The sequence below is a fragment of the Giraffa tippelskirchi genome, chromosome 5 (genome assembly GCF_054371585.1).
Source record: "Giraffa tippelskirchi isolate mGirTip1 chromosome 5, T2T-mGirTip1v1.2.pri, whole genome shotgun sequence".
In the NCBI taxonomy this organism is placed as follows: Eukaryota; Metazoa; Chordata; class Mammalia; order Artiodactyla; family Giraffidae; genus Giraffa; species Giraffa tippelskirchi.
The window spans coordinates 89,329,064-89,352,541 of NC_137279.1; the positions used below are offsets into that span (position 1 = coordinate 89,329,064).

The window sequence follows — 23,478 nt, forward strand, 5'->3', positions numbered from 1 at the left end:
GGTCAAACACTTGTAAAAGAATGAAACTAGAACACTTTCTAACACCATACACAAAAATAAGCTCAAAATGGATTAAAGATCTAAATGTAAGACCAGAAAGTATAAAACTCCTAGAGGAAAACATAGGCAAAACACTCTCTAACATAAATCACAGCAGGATCCTTTATGACCCACCTCCCAGAGTAACGGAAATAAAATAAAAAATAAACAAATGGGGCCTAATTAAACTTAAAAGCTTTTGCACAATGAAGGTAACTATCAGCAAGGTGAAACGACAGCCTTCAGAATGGGAGAAAATACTAGCAAATGAAGCAACAGACAAAGAATTAATCTCAAAAATATACAATCAGCTCATGCAGCTCAATTCCAGAAAAATAAACGACCCAATCAAAAAATGGGCCAAAGAACTAAACAGACATTTCTCCAAAGAAGACATACAGATGGCTAACAAACACATGAAAAGATGCTCAACATCACTCATTATCAGAGAAATGTAAATCAAAACCACAATGAGGTACCATCTCATGCCAGTCAGGAAGGCTGCTATCCAAGTCTACAAGCAATAAATGCTGGAGAGGGTGTGGAGAAAAGGGAACCCTCTTACGCTGTTGGTGGGAATGCAAACTAGTACAGCCACTATGGAGAACAGTGTGGAGATTCCTTAAAACACTGGAAATAGAACTGCCATATGACCCAGCAATCCCACTGCTGGGTATACACACTGAGGAAACAGAATTGAAGAGACATATGTACCCCAATGTTCATCGCAGCACTGTTTACAATAGCCAGGACATGGAAGCAACCTACATGTCCATCAGCAGACGAATGGATAAGAAAGCTGTGGTACATATATACAATGAAATATTCAGTTCAGTTCAGTTCAGTCGCTCAGTCATGTCCGACTGTTTGTGACCCCATGAACCGCAGCATGCCAGGCCTGCCTGTCCATCACCAACTCCTGGAGTCTAACCAAACCCATGTCCATCGAGTAGGTGATGCCATCCAGCCATCTCATCCTCTGTCATCCCCTTCTTCTCCTGCCCCCAATCCTTCCCAACAGCAGGGTCTTTTCCAATGAGTCAACTCTTTGCATCAGGTGGCCAAAGTATTGGAGTTTCAGCTTCAACATCAGTCCTCCCAATGAACACCCAGGACTGATCTCCCTTAGGATGGACTGGTTGGATTTCCTTGCAGTCCAAGGGACTCTCAAGAGTCTTCTCCAACACCACAGTTCAAAAGCATCAATTCTTCGGCGCTCAGCTTTCTTCACAGTGCAACTCTCACATCCATACATGACTATGGAAAAACCATAGCCTTGACTAAATGGACCTATGTTGGCAAAGTAATGTCTCTGCTTTTTAATATACTGTCTAAGTTGGTCATAACTTTCCTTCCAAGGAGTAAGCGTCTTTTAATTTCATGGCTGCAGTCACCATCAGCAGTGATTTTGGAGCCCCACAAAATCAAATCAGCTACTGTTTCCACTGTTTGCCCATCTATTTCCCATGAAGTGATGGGACTAGATGCCATAATCTTAGTTTTCTGAATGTTGAGCTTTAAGCCAACGTCTTCACTCTCCTCTCTCACTTTCATCAAGAGGCTTTTTAGGTCTTCTTCGTTTTCTGCCTTAAGGATGGTGTCATCTGCATATCTGAAGTTATTGATATTTCTCCCGGCAATCTTGATTCCAGCTTGTGTTTCTTCCAGCCCAGCATTTTTCATGATGTACTCTGCATATCAGTTAAATAAGCAGGGTAACAATATATAGCCTTGACGTACTCCTTTTCCTATTTGGAACCAGTCTGTTGTTCCATGTCCGGTTCTAACTGTTGCTTCCTGACCTGCATACAGGTTTCTTAAGAGGCAGGTCTGGTGGTCTGGTATTCTCATCTCTTTCAGAATTTTCCACAGTTTATTGTGATCCATACAGTCAAAGGCTTTGGCATAGTCAAGAAAGCAGAAATAGATGTTTTTCTGGAACTCTCTTGCTTTTTCAATAATCCAGAGGATGTTGGGAATTTGATCTCTGGTTCCTCTGCCTTTTCTAAAACCAGCTTGAACATCTGGTAGTTCACGGTTCACGTATTGTTGAAGCCTGGCTTGGAGAATTTTGAGTATTACTTTACTAGCATGTGAGATGAGTGCAATTGTGTGGTAGTTTCAGCATTCTTTGGAATTGCCTTTCTTTGGGATTGGAATGAAAACTGACCTTTTCCAGTCCTGTGGCCACTGCTGAGTTTTCCAAATTTGCTGGCATATCGAGTGCAGCACTTTCACAGCATCATCTTTGAGGATTTGAAATAGCTCAACTGGAATTCCATCACCTCCACTAGCTTTGTTCATAGGGATGCTTTGACTTCACATTCCAGGATGTCTGGCTCTAGGTGAGTGATCACACCATCGTGATTATCTGGGTCGTGAAGATCTTTTTTGTACAGTTCTTCTGTGTATTCTTGCCACCTCTTCTTAATATCTTCTGCTTCTGTTAGGTCCATAGCATTTCTATCCTTTATCGAGCCCATCTTTGCATGAAATGTTCCCTTGGTATCTCTGATTTTCTTGATCTGATCTCTAGTCTTTCCCATTCTGTTGTTTTCATCTATTTCTTTGCACTGATTGCTGAGGAAGGCTTTCTTATCTCTCTTTGCTATTCTTTGGAACTCTGCATTCAAATGGAAAAATCTTTCCTTTTCTCCTTTGCTTTTTGCCACTCTTCTTTTCTCAGCTATTTGTAAGTCCTTCTCAGACAGCCATTTTGCTTTTTTGTATTTCTTTTCCATGGGGATGGTCTTGATCCCTGACTCCTTTTCAATGTCACAAACCTCCATCCATAGTTCATCAGGCACTCTGTCTATCAGATCTAGTCCCTTAAATCTATTTGTCACTTCCACTGCATAATCATAAGGGATTTCATTTAGGTCATACTTGAATGGTCTAGTGGTTTTCCCTACTTTCTTCAATTTAAGTCTGAATTTGGCAACAAGGAGTTCATGATTTGAGGCACAGTCTGCTCTCGGTCTTGTTTTTGCTGACTGTATAGAGCTTCTCCATCTTTGGCTGCAAAGAATATAATCAATCTGATTTCAGTGTTGACCATCTGGTGATGTCCATGTGTAGAGTCTTCTCTTGTGTTGTTGGAAGAGGGTGTTTGCTATGACCAGTGCATTCTCTTGGTAAAACTCTATTACTCAGCTATTAAAAAGAATATTTTAGAATCAGTTCTAATGAGGTGGATGAAACTGGAACCTATTATACGGAGTGAAGTAAGTCAGAAAGAAAAACACCAATACAGTATATTAACGCATATATATGGAATGTAGAAAGATGGTAATGATGACCTTATATGTGAGACAGCAAAAGAGACACGGATGTAAAGAACAGACTTTTGGACTCTGTGGAAGAAGGAGAGGGTGGGATGATTTGAGAGCATAGCATTGAAACATGTATATTACCATATGTGAAATAGATCGCCAGTCCAGGTTTGATGCATGAGACAGGGTGCTCAGTGCTGGAGCACTGGGGTGACCCTGAGGGATGGGATGGGGAGGGAGGCGGGAGGGGGGTTCAGGATGGGAAACACATGTATACCCATGGCTGATTCATGTCAATGTATGGCAAAAACCACTACAATATTGTAAAGTAATTTGCCTCCAATTAAAAAAAAAAGAAACCAATGGTCTTCATCACTCAGTCCAGGTCTACACTGCCTGCCTGGGGGTGCAGCCTCTTTGTGACGCCTGGGCCCAGACTACAAAGACTCGCTCATAAGGGAAAAGACTGATGTCTATAGCACTCACTGAGTGGAGTGGCAGCCTTCTTCCAAGTCTCTAGGCCATTCTTGCTTTGCTGCACATCTGGAAGTTGAGGATCTCTTTGGGAATTACAGAGCTCTGGGTGGATGGGAGGCCCATGGTGAAGAGGAGTGTGGAGAAGGGATAATTTATGGGGATAGAGGCAAGCATCATTCTGTAGCAGAAGCAGATCACTTTTTTGAGGGAGGAGTGACCTTTGATAAGAACTAGTCCTAAAGGAAATCAAGCCTGAATATTCATTGGAAGGACTGATGCTGAAGCTGAAGCTCCAATACTTTGGTCACCTGATGTGAAGAGCTGACTCATTGGAAAAGATCCTGATGCTGGGAAGGATTGAAGGCAGGAGGAGAAGGAGATGACAGAGGATGAGATGATTCGATGGCATCATCCACACAATGGACATGAGTTTGAGCAAACTCCAGGGGATAGTGAAGGACAGGGAAGCCTGGTATACTGCAGTCCATGGGGTCACAAAGAGTCAGACATGACTTAGTGACTGGACAATTACAATAGTCTTTGGTAGGAAACACTGGAGATGTGAAATTGTGAGACTTTGTGTTGTCATCAGAAGTAAATAACAATGTCTATCATCATGGAACTTCAGTCTTGATGTCCTGGGCTGGGGGCTGCCAATATATGGGGTTCATAGTGGAATGTTCTCCAACCCCAGCTGCAGTCCTGGGGCCGTGACTCTGTCTGACAGCAGCATCCTGAGTGTACCTACTGGAGCTGACACCTCAGCAGGGTCCTGTCTTAGACTGAGGAATTTTTGCTTTATACCTGGAATCACTGTGGACACTGGACTTCCTTTCTCTGCTCTTCATTAACATCACAAATGCACATGTCTTCTTAAGTGAAAGGTAGTCTATATGTTTTTTTTTTTCCAGAAGGAATCAAAATTATAGAATTTATTTTTTACATTGGGAAGGGCTTTAGACATAATCCAGCATCCAATATTGGCTTTCTATTACTGCTGTAACAAATTATTACAAATCTAGTGGCTTAACACAGTACCAACACAAATTTATTATTTTTTTAAAAATTATTTATTTACTTATTTTTGGCTGTGCTGTGTCTTTGTTGCTGCAAGGCCTTTTCTCTAGTTATAGTGAGCAGAGGCTGCTCTGTTGCAGTGCTTGGACTTATTACATTGGCTTCTCTTGTTTTGGAGCATGGGCTTTAGAGCATGTGGGCTTCAGTAGTTGCAGCTTCCAGGCTCTAGATCACAGGCTCAATAGCTGTGGTGCAAGGGCTTAGTTGCTCTGCAGCATGCAGGATCTTCCTGGATCAGGGATCAAACTGGTCTCCTGCATTGGCAGGTGGATCCTTTTACCACTGAGCCACCAGGGAAGCCCACAGATTTATTATCTTACAGTTCTGGAGGTCAGAAGTTGAAAGTGGGTAGGCTCACAGGGCTGTGTTCTTTCTAGAGTTTCTAAGGATGAATCTGTTTCTTTGCCTTCTCTAGCAGCTAGAGAGCACCTACATTCCTTGGCTTGTGGCTCCTTCTTCCATCTCCAGAGGCAATGAAATAGCATTTTCCCTTCTCTCCAACCTCCTTCCTCCCTGTTGTTATATCGAGCCTCCTGGACACCAGCATAATCTCTCCATCTCAACATCCTTAGCTTATCTGCAAAGGTAATATATTCACAGGTTTCATAGAACATAGACAGGCTATTCAGTCTATCACATTCATTTTACAGAAGATATAACAGACTCTAAAGGAGATAAATTAAAAAAAATAATTCACAGGGCTTGTCTGGATTGTGGCTAGTCCCTATATTTTGGTGGAATGGGGGGTTAACGCTGTGCTGGGTGCATGACATGGTGAGTGGAATGTGGGGAGATGACAGCCCACACTCAGTCCCACAGCTAGACAGCCATGTGAAGCAGAGAGCACATGGGTGTCTAGTATACAGTTCCCTGTGGTGTACAGTGTACTGTAGTCCTGCAGTATTCAGTCTATGTTGCCTTTCAACTTTGTGTCTGAGAGAGACAGGATGAGACCAGGGACCTGAGACCCTTTTTGCAGTGTCAAACCTGGACAAACATCTCTTTGAGCAACAAAGTATTGAATACAAAACTATAGGGGCTGAAGATAATTGTGCTTGTGTCATTGGGGCAAATTATAAACAATCAGATACAAAAAGACCAAAACCTAACTGCCACTTTTGAGGAGCTGGGAGCAAAAGCAGGATACTCCCACCTTGGGGAGTGAACAAGGGAACCTATTACTTATTTTTTCTGCAGTATGAGTTTTGATGAAGCCTTGCCTGAATTCCCTGTCTGGTCTCATCAATTTCTTTTGATTAAGGAGGCCAAGAACTCTGGTCCGGAACACAAATACCTTCCATTCAGTTCACATATGCCAGACTTATTTATCAATATTTGAATGACTGTTTTCCTGTTCCATCTCACAGTTTCCGTAAGTGTGTACATCCAAGTTAGTGCTCCTTTTATATGTGGACTGCTTGCATCTTGTTTTATAGTACCAAAAGTTTTAACCTCGTCTAAAAGGGCAAGGCATTTTGGCTCCAAACTTTTCAAATCCTCTGTGGCAATGTTACGTTTCTATACCATTATTACAAAGGGGCTTTGGTCAGGCTTGACTTAAATGAAAATTCCTCTAAACCAGCACTGTCCAGTAGAACTTTCTGCAATTATGGTGGTGGTTTAGTCACTAAGTGGTATCCAACTCTGCAAACCCATGGACTGTAGCTTGTCAGTCTTCTCTGTCTGTGGGACTTTCCAGGCAAGAATACTGGAGTAAGTTGCCATTTCCTTCTCCAGGGGATCTTCCCCACCCAGGGATCAAACCTGGGTCTCCAGCACTGCAGACAGATTCTTTACCAACTGAGCTACCAGGGAAGCCCTGCAATGATGGAAAAGTTTTAACCTACACTGTCCAGTATGGCAGCCACTCGACATATGTGGTTACTGAGCCCTTGAAATATGGCTTAGTGTGACTCAGGAATTGCATTTTACGTTTTATTTAATTTCAATTAACTTAAATAGTCATATGTGGCTACCGTATTGGATAACACTGATCTAGATTCTTTCCCTGAGATAAAGGGAAATAAGTGTAGAGTGTAAGATAGGGTATAATCACAAAAGTTTACAATTAGGAGAAAAAAGGAAGTAGAGGTCTAAACTTGAATAAAATGAAGAAAACTTGGGAAGGTTTAAAGATTGCCTTCCATCAAGCTAGGGACCTAATTTTCTCTCATTTCTACCAGAGGGTAAATAGGCTGTTATCAAATAGTTTAATGTATTCTGGGTACAAATCTTTAGAAGTGTGTGCTTTTTGCTTTTATTCCTTCTTTTGTGTTAAGTATTTTTCTTAGAACTTATTTTCTCCTTTATCTTTTTCTCTTTCTCTTTCATAGAGGTGAGTTTATTCATGCTTGCTATTTAGAACATCTTTTGATTCTGTTTCCATGTATCACAGGTAAGGCTTCAGTAGTATTCTTTCTCTTGAGATGTTAAGTGGACTAAAGGCACCCCAGGAGCACTAGCTTATAGTGGCATTTTATGTATTGTTAGCTCAAAATTGTAAGTTCAAAATTGTGCCCAGGATGGTATAGAGGTCTTTTGCTTGAAAAAAGAGAAAATACAGCATTGGAAGAATGTTTGGGATTAGGATTCAGGTCTAGGGTGTTCATAAACAATAAGCCTGCAGTTTCTCTGACAGAAAGTTAAATGTGGCTTTTCTTGAGAGGTAAAGAGTGTGTTCTGTGGCCTCTCTTGAAAGAATGGGAGAGGTCAATGTCTAGGGGAGGTTCCAGGACTGAGGAAGGGAACTCAGGATGAGTCTGCAAAAGAGGGGCTTTATAGGAGATAGAAAAACACTGGGAACAGGCATTTTTCTAGTTTTTGCAGGAGGGAGTATAGAATTATACACACTTGGTATGATGGATGTGCAGGATGACCTTCTGTCAGTAGACCCAGAGAGAGCTGAACTAGAGTCAAGCTGTAGGAAGCAACAGAAGAGTGAAAGAAAAGAAAATGACAAAAAGGAACAGGAAAGGCAAAATGATGGGAATAAATATTAGTGTGGAAGATGCCTCATTCCATTTCAGTTCCATCCACTGTGAAAAACACAGGGGCACTCAAAGGATGGTGAGAAAAAGGAAGCAGTTTCTAGAGGCATCACTACAAGACATGAGGGATACTGACAATGGGTTGCTTTCTCTGACATCTGTAGTACAGAAGAGATAAGCAGCTGCCTACAGGAGATTACTGTGGTAGGAATCCCCCCACTGTGAATGTGGCTGCACACCCAGTACAAAGAAGACATTGTGAGTTACAGATGCATAAAAGGATATGATGTGCCTATGAGGAAATGCTAAGAATGAGAGCGATGAAAACTGGAATGCATTTTGAATTTTTCAGGAAATCCTTTACTCTTTTATCCACTTACCCATGGTATATCACCTCCTTTGAGATCCACTAATCTAGCACAACCGTCTCACTTTGCAGAGGAGCTTATCAAGCTCAGGAAAGAGGATGGCTTTTCTAAAAGTCATATGGTCAGATTCAGATGTGGGGCCTAAATCCTGGTCTCATATCTTATTCGGTGTTTGTTTTTTTCCCCTATCTTAACCCGCTAACATTTTGGGAATTGAAAGAACAGTTTTATTTGGGAGTTGCTAGGAAATTCAATGCAGTTTTCAAATGATCCATTCTTCTTACTGCGATCCTTGAAGAAAATGATTTTTTGAAAGATTATTAATTCAGTTTAAATGATCTTATAACATATTTACTAGTCCTGTTCATATTTTTCACATCTATATGAAACCCTAATGCCCAAAACCTCACAAATATGTGAAGTAACACTTCCTTTAAAATTTAATGGATATATTTACATTTTATCCAACTAATACATGCTTGTAATTAAAAGATAAAAGAGTGTAGAAGAGTTTTAAAGAAAAGCAATGGTCTCTTGCCTCATCATTCTACATCCAGTCCCACTCCACAAAGGCAATCATTTTGAACTTTCAGACTGTTTAAGTTTTTATGGAGGTAGTCTCTTTTTCTATAAAAGTCTTACATTGCTATTTCTTATTTTATCAATTTTAAACATTATCTATAGACTCCCTTTCACGATAGAGTCAAGACTGCACATATTCACCACTTCCCCCCAATGAAGGTACATCACCATTTTAGTGAGACTGTTAGCCAACAGTAATATTTACTTTGTAATATTTACTTAGAAATTCTAGTCAGCAGAGATACTATACATCGTTATTTCTCTACTCCTCACTTTATATTTTACAGGATGAAAAAATTAATATTCTTACATTCCTTTTACTTCTTCCCTCTTCTTTTCACTTTCACCTTCTATACTTTTAGGTCACTAAATTTTAATAATACTTATAGTATATTGAAATAATAAAGATTATGAGCTTTGTCTATAGATTCTTAAAGCTGAAACTCAAGAGCACAGATATGATTATGATTTTGTGACAATTGTTCACTTCAGAGCCAAATTACATGATATGAATATATTTCCCTTCTACTTTTTTTAAAAAATTTCTAATTGACTTTTTTCTTATATTGTGACTGTCTTTGTAGCAGTAATGATATTGTTGAACCAAAGATATCTTTTTATCCTTACTACCCTGATCTACTGATACCTCTCTTTTGGAACCAACTATCTTTTTTTTCTCTAATCTGAGCTGATTACTCTTTGGGTTGGTTGAAAAGATGTCATTTGGAGTCTTCCTCTCTTGTTACCCTCCTAGGTTGGAGTCCCAGTTTTTTGATTGCATATATATATATATAATTTTTTTTTTTTTTTGGTTTACCTTTTAAATTGTTGGAGTATGTTTTAAGATAATTTCCCAAGAAAGGGTATGATATGAGGGAGATAAATGTTTTGGGTCTTTACATGTCTGGGAAAAAAAAGTTATTATTGTTTTCTCATATTGAATTGATAGATTGACTGTCAGATTCTAAATTGAAAATACTTTTTGCTTTATTTCTTTGGAGAGTTTATCTTCTAAAATACATGTTGATTTGCCAAGTCGGATGTCAATTTGCTTCTCATTATTGAGTGAACTGTTTTTTCCCTTCAGGAAATTTTAGGCTAGTCTCTTGACCCACGGGGTTCTGAAATTTCAAGAATGTGGGACTGGATGTGGGTATTTTTCTCTTCATTTATTATATTACACATTTAGTGTGCCATCGTATTCTGGAAAGTTGTTTACCTAATTCTGGGAATTTCTTACATTAGTTCTTTAATAATTACCCGTTCTATATTTTCTCTTTCAAGAATTTGCAATGGTTTGATTATGGAACTTCTGGGTTGATGTTTTTATGAATTTACTTTCTGTCTCCTTGTGTTTAGATTCCATTTTCAGAGAGAGTTTATTTTATATTGTAATTTTTTGTTAATACTTTTCAATTTGGCAACTATATATATTTATTTCTAAGTGCTTTGTTTTGGGTTCTCTGATTACGCCTTTTCCGTAACACTCATGTTGGGGAAGGTCATCAAGAGGATGTGACCACCAGTTGATACAGGAGCTGGCCTCAGGCAATCAGAGGCTCTTCACCCCTCCCTTGTCCTTGGAAGGTACCTTCAGCCTACCATTCCCATACTAGGAGCCTGGAAAGAGCAATGTGTTGCTGAGACTATGTGGACTAAAAATGCAACTGACTCCCATTAAGACATCTATAGAAATTTTCAAGATTCTGATGGGCAGGCCTGGAGACCTACTCATCTTGTGGATGCCCAAAACAGACCTCTGCATAAGTTTCCTTGCTTATTAAGTCTGCCATCTACCAATCTGGAGTGGTCTGCCTCTTTCTTCAGTCTCTCTTTGCCTTCTATATTCAGGGGTTGGTTTTAGATTTCATCTAGGGAACTTCAGGGGTGGGAACCAATGATTGTCTTCTCATTCTATGAGATTATAATGTCTGAGAATATTAGTTTCCTTTTTAAATTCTCTTTTCTGTCCCCTAAATAATCTGTGCTGTTTTCAGAGTTACTTTTTGTTATGGCACTCTTGTTTCATACTTCATTCTTTCCCACATACAAAATGATACTTTGTTATGCATCATATTTAAAATTAAGACTAGAGAAAAAGGTGTGTGTGTGTGTGTATGTGTGTGTGTGCGCATTCATTGGTGGACTTTCTTTTTTGCGTGACTGGGGAGCCAGTCATTAGGCTGGGGGATTCTCAAGCAACACAACCTAAAAGGCTTTCAGACCTTTGGGACCTCAGGACCATGACTAGCTCCTTTTATTCTATTTTGATGAGTTTCTTTTAGAAAACTGCCCATTGTTTATGTACTGATCTTTGGCCTGGATGTAAAATACTTATCTGCCAACTATTCTGGTCAAACATTATGCAAGAGACTGTGGAGGATGATACTATTAACAGTTTCCAGGCTCTAGTTTCCACTGCGTGTGGTTCCCAGAGTCCTGAAGGCAGGCTGGCGTCTTTCTAGATTCTCCTGGGTAGACTTTTGCCTCTCCTAGTCTCCTTAGCTCCCTTCTCCTCCCTCATATATTCCAGGTTATGGTTTCCTTTGCCCAGATTCAAAATCTTTCATTGCTTTTTCCTTTTCCAGAAATGTTTAGAAATATTTTGCTTGCTAATAGCTTCCCTCCTGTTCTCTTCATTGTTGTGAATTTAACACCTTTCTAATGTGGCTTTGGGATACAGAGAGAATAGATACATATTTTTGCATAGTTGGCAATTTTGAACCAGAAAATCCTCTGTATTCCACCTCTGATTTGATATTTTAATGATTTTTTGCATTATATATATATATTACTATTGGTAATACATGTACATATTACAAAATTCAAGAAGTGCAAAAGGGTATATAGCAAATTTATGTCTCTCTCCCATCCCTCTTCCTTAGGCATCCAGTCTCTTGTTCTAGAACTATTCTACACAAACATATATTCTTTTTCATTAAAAAAATGCAAACAGATGCACAAAGACATTGTTTTATACTTTTTGTTTTGCATTTACCAATATCTTGGAGATCATTCCATATTGGTACAGCAAAGAACTTTTTAAAAATTATTTTTAATCCTCCCTCATGCTAGAAACCATCCAGATTCCAGCTAGCCTAAGACTGGGAGTCATATCAAGGGTCTACAAGTTATATCAAGGCAAACATTTGACAATACATTTCTTGCCTGAAATATGAACTCATTATTTCTAGTGAGCTACTGAAAACACACTTTTAAAGAGAAAGTACTGACTATATCCCAAACAAGAGATTATTAACTGGAAATCTCCCTAGAATACTTACATCTCACCTTGGAAAGAAGGTTCTTTGTGCTGGTGTTACTTTTATAACAACACAATCCTTAATCTGTTAGGTATCCTGAGTTGATGTGCAGGTGAATGACAGAAGGAAGGAAGGGAAAAAATATGTCTTTGGCTGCCAACATTTATTTTAAATCTTTATCACTGCATGCCATTTACATAAATTCCAGATATGAGCGGTTGTTAGGAAGGCATCAACAAAGGACCTCTTCTTTGCTAACCAGAACAATTGAAAGAAAAATCACTATTGAGTATATATCATATCAGTTTCAGAGTCAATTATGTTGATACTGTCACACTGGAACAAAGAGATAAACTAGAAATATGTGTAAAAAGTTAAAAAAAATCTGCAAAATGTTTCACTAATGAATACATTGTAATTTATTTAACATTTCTTTATTGATCCACTTTTTAATCTTTTGCTTTTATAAACAAAGCTACAATGAACTTCCTTTCATACACAGTATTTCATACACAAATGAATAAATCTGATAAATTCCTAGACGTGAAATTAATGGTAAATTGCCAGTTTTCTTGTGTGTGTGGTTGTGTGCTTCAGTTAATGCCAATAATGTATGAGACTGCCTATGTCCCCACACCTTTAGCCATGGTACCAGTTAAGATTCAATCATGAAGTGAAAGTTATTTGCCTGGTTGTGTCGGACTTTGTGTGATCCTATGGACTGTAGCGCACCAGGCTCTTCTGTCCATGGGATTCTTCAGGCAAGAATACTGGAGTTGGTTGCCATTTCCATGTTCAGAGGACCTTCCTGACCCAGGGGTTGAACCCATGTCTCCTGCATTGGCCAGAGGATTCTTTACCTCTGGGCCCTCAGGGAAGCTCAATCATATGCTATATCAATTATTTAAACCGAGTTTTATGTGAAGAATTGTTAACTTGGTACAATGTTGTGAAGAAGAGAATTAAGACAAGGAGAGAATACTAAATTATCACAGAAGTAACAATTGCAGAAAGCAGCTGCCATCTGTAAGGCTGGAGGAGCACGTGAAGAAGTTGAGATGATTAAAACTTAGAAGCTTAGAGGAGGGAACCTCACAGTATTGAACACAGACCTTTTTGGAAGAGGATTTTATTCAACTGGTGCTGTGAGCTTGGAGGAAGGACCCTGGGGACCCGACCAAACTGCAACCGAGGGACTAATTGGTTAGAGATGGTTCACTGAGAGGGAAAAAGTGAAGTGAAGTCACTCAGTTGTGTCCGACTCTTTGCGACCCCATGGACTGTAGCCTACCAGGTTCCTCTGTCCATGGGATTTTCCAGACAAGGATACTGGAGTGGGTTGCCATTTCCTTCTCCAGAGCAGATGATAAAAAGACCAAGTAGCTGAACACGGGGATCTGTAAGTACCTTCATCTGGCCAAGATGCTGGCAGTAGGACAAGAGCAGGTGAACCTGCTCCATGCTGTCTGGATGTCCCAAATCTCCCACCTGCCTGGCTCCCCTGCTGGAGGGGAAGGGGTTCCCTCGCTGCCTGCATGGGTCCAGGGAAGCCCTGTTGGCTGGCAAGCCAGAACAGCATTTCCGGGCGACAGACAGCGAGTTGGTCTTCAGACTCCTTGGGTGAGATTCCGCACGTGACCTCGACTAGATGCCAGCACTTCCTCTCACTAAGGAGCAGAGGCCCCTGGGATGGGGCCTCAGTGCAGGGCTGACATACACGGTTGTCCTGATGTTAATTCTATGGCCGTTCTGGCTCCATCCTAGGTATCCATCCTCTGGGCTTAAGGTGAGGCTAACTTTAAAAAAAAAATTATTTTAGTTTTAATTGGAGGATAACTGCTTTACAATGTTGTATTGGTTTCTGCCATACAACAACACAAGTCAGCCATAAGTGTACATATTTCTCCTCCCTCTTGCACCTCCCTTCTACCCCCTACCCCATCCTCCCCCTCTGCCTGTGTGCTAAGTCACTTCAAGTTGTGTCTGGACTCTTTGGACTGTAGCCCACCAGGCTCCTCTGTCCAAGGGATTCTCCAGGCAAGAGTACTGGAATGGGTTTCCAAGCCCTCCTCCAGGGGATCCTCCCGACCCCAGAGATTGAACCTAGATCTCTTATGCCTTTCCTGCATTGGCAGAACAGTTCTTTACCTCTAGTGCCACCTGGGAAGCCCCCATCCCACCCCTCTATCTTGTCACAGAGTACCAGGTTCAGCTGCCTGTGTCATACAGTAACTTCCCATTAGCTATATTTAAAGTGATGGAAAAACTACTAATTGGATTCAACTACTGCAATGGTTAAGCACTAAAGCTGCAAGTGAGAAAAACCTGCTGGGTCAACTGCAGGAGCAGGAAGTCGAGAAGGCAGACAGTCTCTTCTGCTTTCAGCCTCCCCACCCTACTTCCCCTCCAGTACCTTCTATCGGCAGAGCCTACCAGGGCTCCAGATAGCAAAGCAGTGATGTGGTGAGCAGCCCCAGCTCCAACATCCCAGAATTTGGAAGGATGGAACTGAAGTCGGAAGACAACTCAAAGATCACCAGTGCACCCCGGTTTTTGCCCATTGCTAATGTGACAAGTGAAAACTTAGAGCTTGTAGTTTTGACTAGCATTTTCTTTATTGAGATTGAGGTTGAATTCCCCTTAATTTTTAAGAGTTGCTTGATTTTTCCTTTCTGTGAACAATTATCTTTTGATATCCTTTGTTCATGCTTGGTTTCTTTGAACATCATTTTTTTTTCTTATATAAGAAAGAAATTAGGCTTTTGAATATAATGTGAGTTGGAAATAACTTCTCCAGGTTTGTCAGTTATCTTTTGATAGATGGTGGCTTTTCCATGTATGCATATTTATGTTTGCAGAGTTCAGTTTTATCATTATTTTCTTTTGTGACTTCACCCGTAGAAAGACCTTTCCAATTTTGAGATGATAAAAATGTTCTTCCGTTTTTTTATAGTGCTTTTATGGTTTTGGTTTTAAAATTTAAATATTTGTTCAATTTGGATTTTCTCCTGTTATGTAGTATGGAGTATTAAGCCAAATGTTTCTTTTCTGCTTACTATCCAGATGTCCCAACAACATTTATTGTATAATCCATATTTTCTCCAATTTGAAAACTAACTTTTATTGTAATCCCTGTATGGTTTAAAAATTTGTTTTTTTCCCTGAACTTTCTAATCTGTTTCATTGATTTGTCTCTTCATGTATTAGCACCACACTATTTTAATTACTCTAGCTTTATAATGTGGTTAAATATCTCCTAGAGCATTTCTTTCTCATTGTTTTCCCTTTATGGAATCTTGATTATTCTTGATTCTGTTGTCTCCTGTAGGAACATTATGATCAGCTTGTCTAATTTTAAGGCCTATTCATAGTTTCATTAAGATTGTACAAAAATATAGATTATGAAAGTGCTGAAATTGTCAAGTTGAGTTTTCCTATTTAAAAATACAGTGTACCTTTCAGTGTTTTTCTTCTTTTGCCTTTTTAAGTATATTTCAAGATGCTTTCTCTACGTTTTCTCTCATTTACAGCCACATGCATCTTGCTTTGGTTATCTTCCTATACCCCAGGTTTATCTTCATTGCATATGGCAGCCACACTTCTTATATTGTGTTCAGAGTTACAGACATCTTGAGCTTTAATCAAAGGTAGAATTTGCCATTTTGTTTTTCTTCTTGCTTTTGGGTAATTGAGAGAATAAGGAGAACAGCTTTTTCTTGTTATTAAAAAATCAGATGTTGTTTCAAATACATGCTGAAATACTCTGGGATCCTGTCACACTGACTGCAAGAAACCCAGTTTTTATTGCCAAATATTTCTGGGAATCTCTGAAATGATCAATAATTCTGCAAATATACTCAATATCATTGCCACCTCAGGTAGGCATCTGTGCCTCAACCATTCTGTAGTTAGCATCTATCTATCTCAAGACCAGGATGTTACCCTTTTCACCTGTTCCACCTGTTTTCAACCTAGGGTAAATATTTCCCTGGTGGTACATTATGGCCTTCCAAGGAGTAACAGGAATGACGATTCTGGCTTCTCAATTTCTGTATGCTATCATAAAACTGATCTGCCTGAGACTATGCCAGTGGTCTGTAGACTCTCTTTTCTGACACCCCTTCCACTCTTCTACTTTTACAGTTTGTTAAGGAAAGGCATCAGTCTCATCCATTCTAGGTCTTACTATGAACATTGGCCTGGGATGGAAAAGCTTCTAGGGAGCAACCAAGGGGGTGCTTGAGAATACTGGTGCTGGTATTGAGAAAGTGAATGGCTGCAGTGATTGGTAGCAAAGCATTTTGCAACTCAAATAGTTTCAATTCTTCTTCCCTTGAAGCTGAAGGAAGCTTTAGAGGGGTTGTCAGTGGATAGGTGATTTAATTTTTGTTGATTATTGTTTTTGTATGTATCTTGTAAAGAATGAAAGAAAATGAAGGGCATTATTATAAAACTCCTTGCATTTGCACCTACTTTAACATATATATATATGAATAAAACTGATAAATTGTCCCTATTAATGAAAAGTGTTCATCTATGTATATATGAACTAATTTTAAAAAGCCATATCTATCTCATTAAGAAATGCACTCCCTGCTAAAACATAAGTTTGAAATTTGAAATTACTTATCAAAATCACTTACAAATAAAATTGGAATAATAACCTAATTAGAAGAAACTCTAGCATTTAGATCCTTACAGCCACTGGAAATGAAATGAATTTTTATTAATATACTTTTGTTGCAGAGAATTATGATCAGGTGGTCAATAAAATACTTTCAAACATAAAATTTACATTATGATAAATTTCTGTGGGTAAGTGGGTTAAAAATATAAGTTCTATGAGGAAAAGAAATGATATAAAGTTTTGACTGTTAAAATAGAGCTTGTTGATGTTTTAATGGATGAAGTATATGAAATTTTAATATTCTGTGGAATGTATTTAACAAATGATGTAACAGTTGGATTTAAAAATGGCAATATTTATAATATGCCAGAAGTTATGTTAGCAGTTATGAGAAGGTACACAGACTTTTCTAAATTCTGTTAGAGGATTTTCAAGCTAAAAATCCAAACAAACCCCAAGCCCCAGAAAAACAAAATCTCTTGGCTATTGCCTTAAACCTTCCATGCAAGGAAATACCCAATTTTAACCTGAAACTTTGAGAATAAGGAAACAGATTAATGAACATACAGGGAAGATAAATAGACCTAAGGTGAATCTAGTTTGGGAGTCTGGGGGCACAGATTACTCTATAAGGGTGCCCTATTAGACCAGTCTTTGCCTGGCTGTGCGTTCTACTATACAGATGCCCCTGAGCATCTGTTATTAAAGGGGTACCTTCCCTCTCCACCTCAATGTGTACTTTTTTTCTTTTTCAATATGTACTTTTGAACCTAAACCTTTTTAATCTAGGAGCCAGCTTCCAGAAGCACAGGACATGGAATAGTTTCTTACTCTCTTTAGGTGTAAATCTCTTTACATTTGGAGTAGGAAATGTCAACCCACTCCAGTATTCTTGCCTAGAGAATCCCACGGACGAAGGAGCCCAGAGGGCTACAGTCTATAGGGTCACAAAAAGTTGGACATGACTGAGTGACTTGACTTGACTCTTTAGGGGAAGCCCCAATTCACCTGTGAAAACTTGCCCACCTGCTCATTTCCTTTGGGAAGCTGAAATACACACAGGTTCTGATGTGTGGCCTTATCCTTAGGCTTCCCGTGGTAGACAGACATAAGTCCCTTTGACACTATCTGGATTATTTTGTCTTAAATAACATCACTTAAGGGACATAAGTCCACTCAGGGTAACAATCTGGCCTAATTTTTTTCCTCACTCTTCTCCAATGGTGAAACAGTAAATGTGAATATCTTTTCTAGTCTCCTCTATTGGTGAGTAAGGACTTGAAAAATAGCAGACGGACCTCCCAAGAATCAGTAAGAAACTCACACACAGGGAAGATAAATTTACCTATTAGAATACAATCTGCAAAGATAAAGATATGTTAAATGGCACATGCAATTTACATCACTTAACAGAGCACAGCCTGCTCAGCTGAAACATTTCACATTTGATTATTTCAACATCTTTTCCAAGTTTAATGGGAGGGCTTAAAAATACATCAGAAAGTTAAAAGGACCTTCAAGTGATTTTTTCCCCCTCCAGAACCAAAGGTGGCCTTTCCCAAGAAGCTCCTTTCTGAAACTCTTAAGGGACTACATTGCAGACTAACCAAGGATGATCTCATTACATAGTTTAAAATTTTCTAGCTGATCCCACTTTCATATCCTCCCAATTTGCCAATCCAGAGAACATGAGGAGTAGCCCATTAGTTTCTCCCAGGGTCACTGCAGATTTTTATCCTACAAATATAGATTCTCATAAGAACTCACAAGAAAAAGAGAGGCACATATGCAGTCTCTTAGCTATGTTGCTTACTTGCTTTGCAACTGGGCCATGTGGGGCTGGGTATATATCTTCTTTTTAAACATTTTCTTAATAAGATTGTACAAAATGATAGTTGTTGTTTAGTTGCTAATGAATATATTTTCATCATCAACAATTCAGACTTTATAGATGAAGTTAAAACCAAACAAGAACAAAAATCATTAATGACCTCTACTAATCCCATTTACCCCTTTTAGAGGTACTTTTATCTTATTACTTTTGTATTTATCCTCCCAGATCGCCTCTCCTCTTAAACATAAATAAAAGTGTAGTTATTTTTCAGTAACTTTTTTTGTTTGTTTGTTTGTTTTAATAAATTTATTTATTTTAGTTGGGGGCTAATTACTTTACAATATTGTAGTAGTTTTTGCCATACATTGACATGAATCAGCCATGGGTTTACATGTGTTCCCCATCCTGAACCCCCCTCCCACCTCCCTCCCCATCCCATCCCTCTGGGTCATCCCAATGCCCCAGCCCTGAGCATTTGTCTCATGCATCGAACATGGAATGGTGTTCTGTTTCACATATGATAATATACATGTTTCAATGCTATTGTCCCAGAATGTCCCACCCTCACCTTCTCCCTCAGAGTCCATAAGACTGTTCTATGCATCTGTGTCTCTTATTCTGTCTCGCATATAGGGTTATCATTACCATCTTTCAATTTCCATATATATGCATTAGTATACTGTATTGGTGTTTTTCTTTCTGGCTTACTTCACTCTGTATAATGGGCTCCAGTTTCATCCATCTCAATAGAACTGATTCAAATGTATTTTTTTTAATGGCTGAGTAATATTCCATTGTGTATATGTACCACAGCTTCCTTATCCATTCGTCTGCTGATGGACATCTAGGTTGCTTCCATGTCCTGGCTATTGTAAACAGTGCTGCGATGAACATTGGGGTACACGCGTCTCTTTCAATTCTGGTTTCCTTGGTGTGTATGCCCAGCAGTGGGATTGCTGGGTTGTATGGCAGTTCTATTCCCAGTTTTTTAATGAATCTCCACACTGTTCTCCATAGTGGCTGTCCTAGTTTGCATTTCCACCAACAGTGTAAGAGGGTTCCCTTTTCTCCACACCCTCTCCAGCATTTATTGCTTGTAGACTTTTGGATAGCAGCCATTCTGACTGATGTGAAATGGTACCTCATTGTGGTTTTGATTTGCATTTCTCTAATAATGAGTGATGTTGAGCATCTTTTCATGTGTTTGTTAGCCATCTGTATGTCTTCTTTGGAGAAATGTCTGTTTAGTTCTTTGGCCCATTTTTTGACTGGGTCGTTTATTTTTCTGGAACTGAGCTGCAGGAGTTGCTTGTATATTTTTGAGATTAATTGTTTGTCCGTTCAGCAACTTTTTTTTTCTTAAACTCAACAATATATTTTGGAGATCTTCCCCTGGGAATGCAAATTTGGCTACCTCACTTTAAAAAATTGCCTTATAGTATTAGTGTTCTTAATATAAGTGACTATTTTGAAATTCTCCTCCTTATAGACAGTTGGTCCCAATCCCTCATAATTTTACAACTATTCATGTACATGACTCTTTGTACATACTTACAAAGTATTTCCTTATAAAGTACTTATAAAGGTTTTTCCCATTTTTTTTTCTTGGTTCATTTGCCATTTTATTCCTCGTTTAGATTTTTAGGTGCAAATTGTCAGTTATAGGCTTTGCGAATGTTTTCTACTCCTCTGTGTCTTGTCATTTAAGGTTTTAATGATGTCTTCAGAAGTTAAATCTTTGTAGCCAAATATATCAATTTTTAACTTTATTTTTGTTTTTAGACCTTTTAAGCAAACCAATTCATAAACTAGTTTCATATATATTTTTATAATTTAAATATTCCTATGCTTATATGGATAATTTATTTTTGAGAATATTGTGAACTTGGACACTATTTTGTATCTAAATCGTAGTTGATTGTGTCAATACTGTCTATTGACCAATGTGTCTTTTTGCCTACAAATCTGAATGCAACCTTTACCAAACATTAAATTATATTTATTTGTTTTTGGATCTCTTGTGTTCAAGCTCTATCTGTCTGTTATAGCCCTAATAATATACTATGCTAGATAATAGACTTTATGTTTTGATACCTGGTAAAGTGAGTCCCTGCAGTTTTATTTTAATTTTTATACTATATAATTATTTTTGTAGTTTGCTCTTTATTATTAAAGATCTTCTTACTATCTTAATGTTGCCTTTGAACTGGAATACTTTTTGGGGGGGGGGACTTGTTGTGTATTTGGTCACTCTCTTCTAATTATTAGTTGGTGGTTTTGAATTTTCTGGATAAGTAATTCTATCCTTTGCAAACAATTTTAGTTTTGTATATTCCTTCCCAATATTTATAATTTGTTTTTATTATTGTCTATTGCTTAGATCACTAAATAATTTGAATAGTAGGTATGAGAGAAGACATCTCTTTTGTTCTTAATTTGTAATGCTTGTTTCCATGTTAAGAATATTTGCAAGTTTATTGTTAAATATGCTTCTCAAATGAAGTTCTTGTCTATTGTTAACTTGTTAATTTAACTGAGGATTTAAGTTTTATTAAATTCTCAGTATAGTTACTTAATATGTTCTTTTGCTCACTTAATTAGGTAGAGTATTTTAATGTTTTTTTCCTGTTAAAACATTCTTGCATTCTTGGGATAAATGCTGTCTGGTTGTAAGTAATGTACGTACTTTCCATTCAGTGTAGTGATGAAGTTGACTTGTTAATATTTATATAAATTTTTATATTTGCATTCTTACATGAGATCAGTGTACAGTTTTCTTACTCTCTTCTTGTCTGGAATTTGTATCATTATATTAGCATTATAAAATGAGTTATTTAGCTTTTGTCTTTTTCTATAATCTGATACAGTTGGCATATTTTGGGAAGGATTTATTTTTTAGCAGTAACCTAGCACTTATTCATAAACCATCTGGGATCAGTGCATTTTAAGGAGAATGGATCTTTGTAGACTTTTCAATTTCTTCTATAATGTTGGTCTTTTAACATTTATTTCTATACTTTCTCCAGTTTTGAAAGTTCATTTTATTTAGATTCCATCCAATTCATTTAGATTTCATTTTGTCAGTATAGTATAAACTCATATAGTAGTATTCTCTCTGTAGTTTTATCTCTTTTCTCATTCCTATTATGGTTTATTCATACCTTCTTTGTCTCTGATCAAACATATGGTCTACTTCACTCATTTTTTTCCAGTAATCTGCCTTTGCTTTTAGTACCTGAATTTCTAGTCTGTTTTATTTGTGTTTTAACAATATTTGCTTTTATCATCACTACTACTTTCATGTCATTTTCTTTGAGAGCTTATTTTGACATTTTCCTTGCTTTTTAAAAATTTTTATTTTTTTGTGTGTGGGGGGTCAAGCTTCTACACATTTTATTTTCCCAACTCTGCTAAAGATAAGAACTGAATTAATATATTATTAATACCTCCCATCTTATTGGGCTGCTTTTATTTGTGAAGAATAGATATTTTTCACATGAATAAGATTTTTGATCTGGGCAAGATCTTCTCAATATGAGTAAAAGTGTGTCCAGCATATGATTTTATCTTTCTTAAAAAAATTAGTAATTTTTAATTGGAGGATAATTGCTTTACAATATTGTGCTGATTTCTGCCATACATCAACATGAATCAAGCATAAGTATACATTTACCCTTGTGTGTACAGCAACTTCCCATTCAGTTCAGTTGCTCAGTCATGTCCGACTCTTTGAGACCCCAGGGACTACAGCATGCCAGGCTTCCCTGTCCATCACCAATTCCCAGAGCTTACTCAAACTCATGTCCATTGAGTCAGTGATGCCATCCAATCATCTCATCCTCTGTTGTTCCCTTCTCCTCCTGCCTTCAATCTTTCCCAGCATCAGGGTCTTTTCCAACGAGTCAGTTCTTCAAATCAGGTGGCCAAAATATTGGAGTTTCAGCTTCAGCATCAGTCCTTTCAGTGAATATTCAGGACTGATTTCCTTTAGGATGGACTGGTTGGATCTCCTTGCAGTCCTAGGGACTCTCAAGAGTCTTCTCCAATCACTCATTATCAGAGAAATGCAAATCAAAACCACAATGAGGTACCATTTCACACCCGTCAGAATGACTGCTATCCAAAAGTCTACAAGCAATAAATCCTGGAGAGGGTGTGGAGAAAAGGGAACCCTCTTACACTGTTGGTGGGAATGCAAACTAGGACAGCCACTATGGAGAACATTGTGGAGACTCCTCAAAAAACTGGAAATAGAACTGCCATATGACCCAGCAATCCCACTGCTGGGCATATACACTGAGGAAACCAGAATTGAAAGAGACACGTGTACCCCAATGTTCATCACAACACTGTTTATAATAGCCAGGACATGGAAGCAGCCTAGATGTCCATCAGCAGACGAATGGATAAGGAAGCTGTTGTACATATACACAATGGAATATTACTCAGCCATTAAAAAGAATACATTTGAATCAGTTCCAATGAGGTGGATGAAACTGGAGCCTATTGTACAGAGCGAAGTAAGCCAGAAAGAAAAACACCAATACAGTATACTAACACATACATGTGGAATTTAGTCAATTGGTAAAGATAACCCTGTATGTGAGACATCAAAAGAGACACAGATAAATAGAACAGTATTATGGACTCTATGGGAGAGGGCAAGGGTGGGATGATATGGGAGAATGGCATGGAAGCATGTAAATTATCATATGTGAAACGAATCGCCAGTCCAGGTTCAATGCATGGTACAGGGTGCTCGGGGCTGGTGCACCGGGATGACCCGGGGGGATGGGATGGGGAGGGAGGTGGGAGGGGGGTTCTGGAAGGGGAACACATGTACAACCATGGTGGATTCATGTCAATGTATGGCGAAACAAAAATAATATTGTAAAGTTAAAAAATAGATAAACTAATTAAAAAAAAAAAGACTCTTCTCCAACACCACAGTT

At 38.4% G+C, this 23,478-nt stretch overlaps 1 protein-coding gene across 1 annotated transcript in view; it reads left to right on the forward strand.

Moving 5' to 3' along the window:
- Positions 1-7,723: 7,723 nt before the first annotated feature.
- Positions 7,724-23,478, forward strand: part of LOC145505216 (uncharacterized) — a 204,012-nt gene continuing 188,257 nt past the window's right edge. Inside the window, exons 1-2 of the mRNA XM_081486980.1 lie at positions 7,724-7,839; positions 10,304-10,389. Of these exons, the coding sequence (XP_081343106.1) occupies positions 7,724-7,839; positions 10,304-10,389 (202 nt within the window). The remainder of the gene's footprint in view (positions 7,840-10,303; positions 10,390-23,478) is intronic.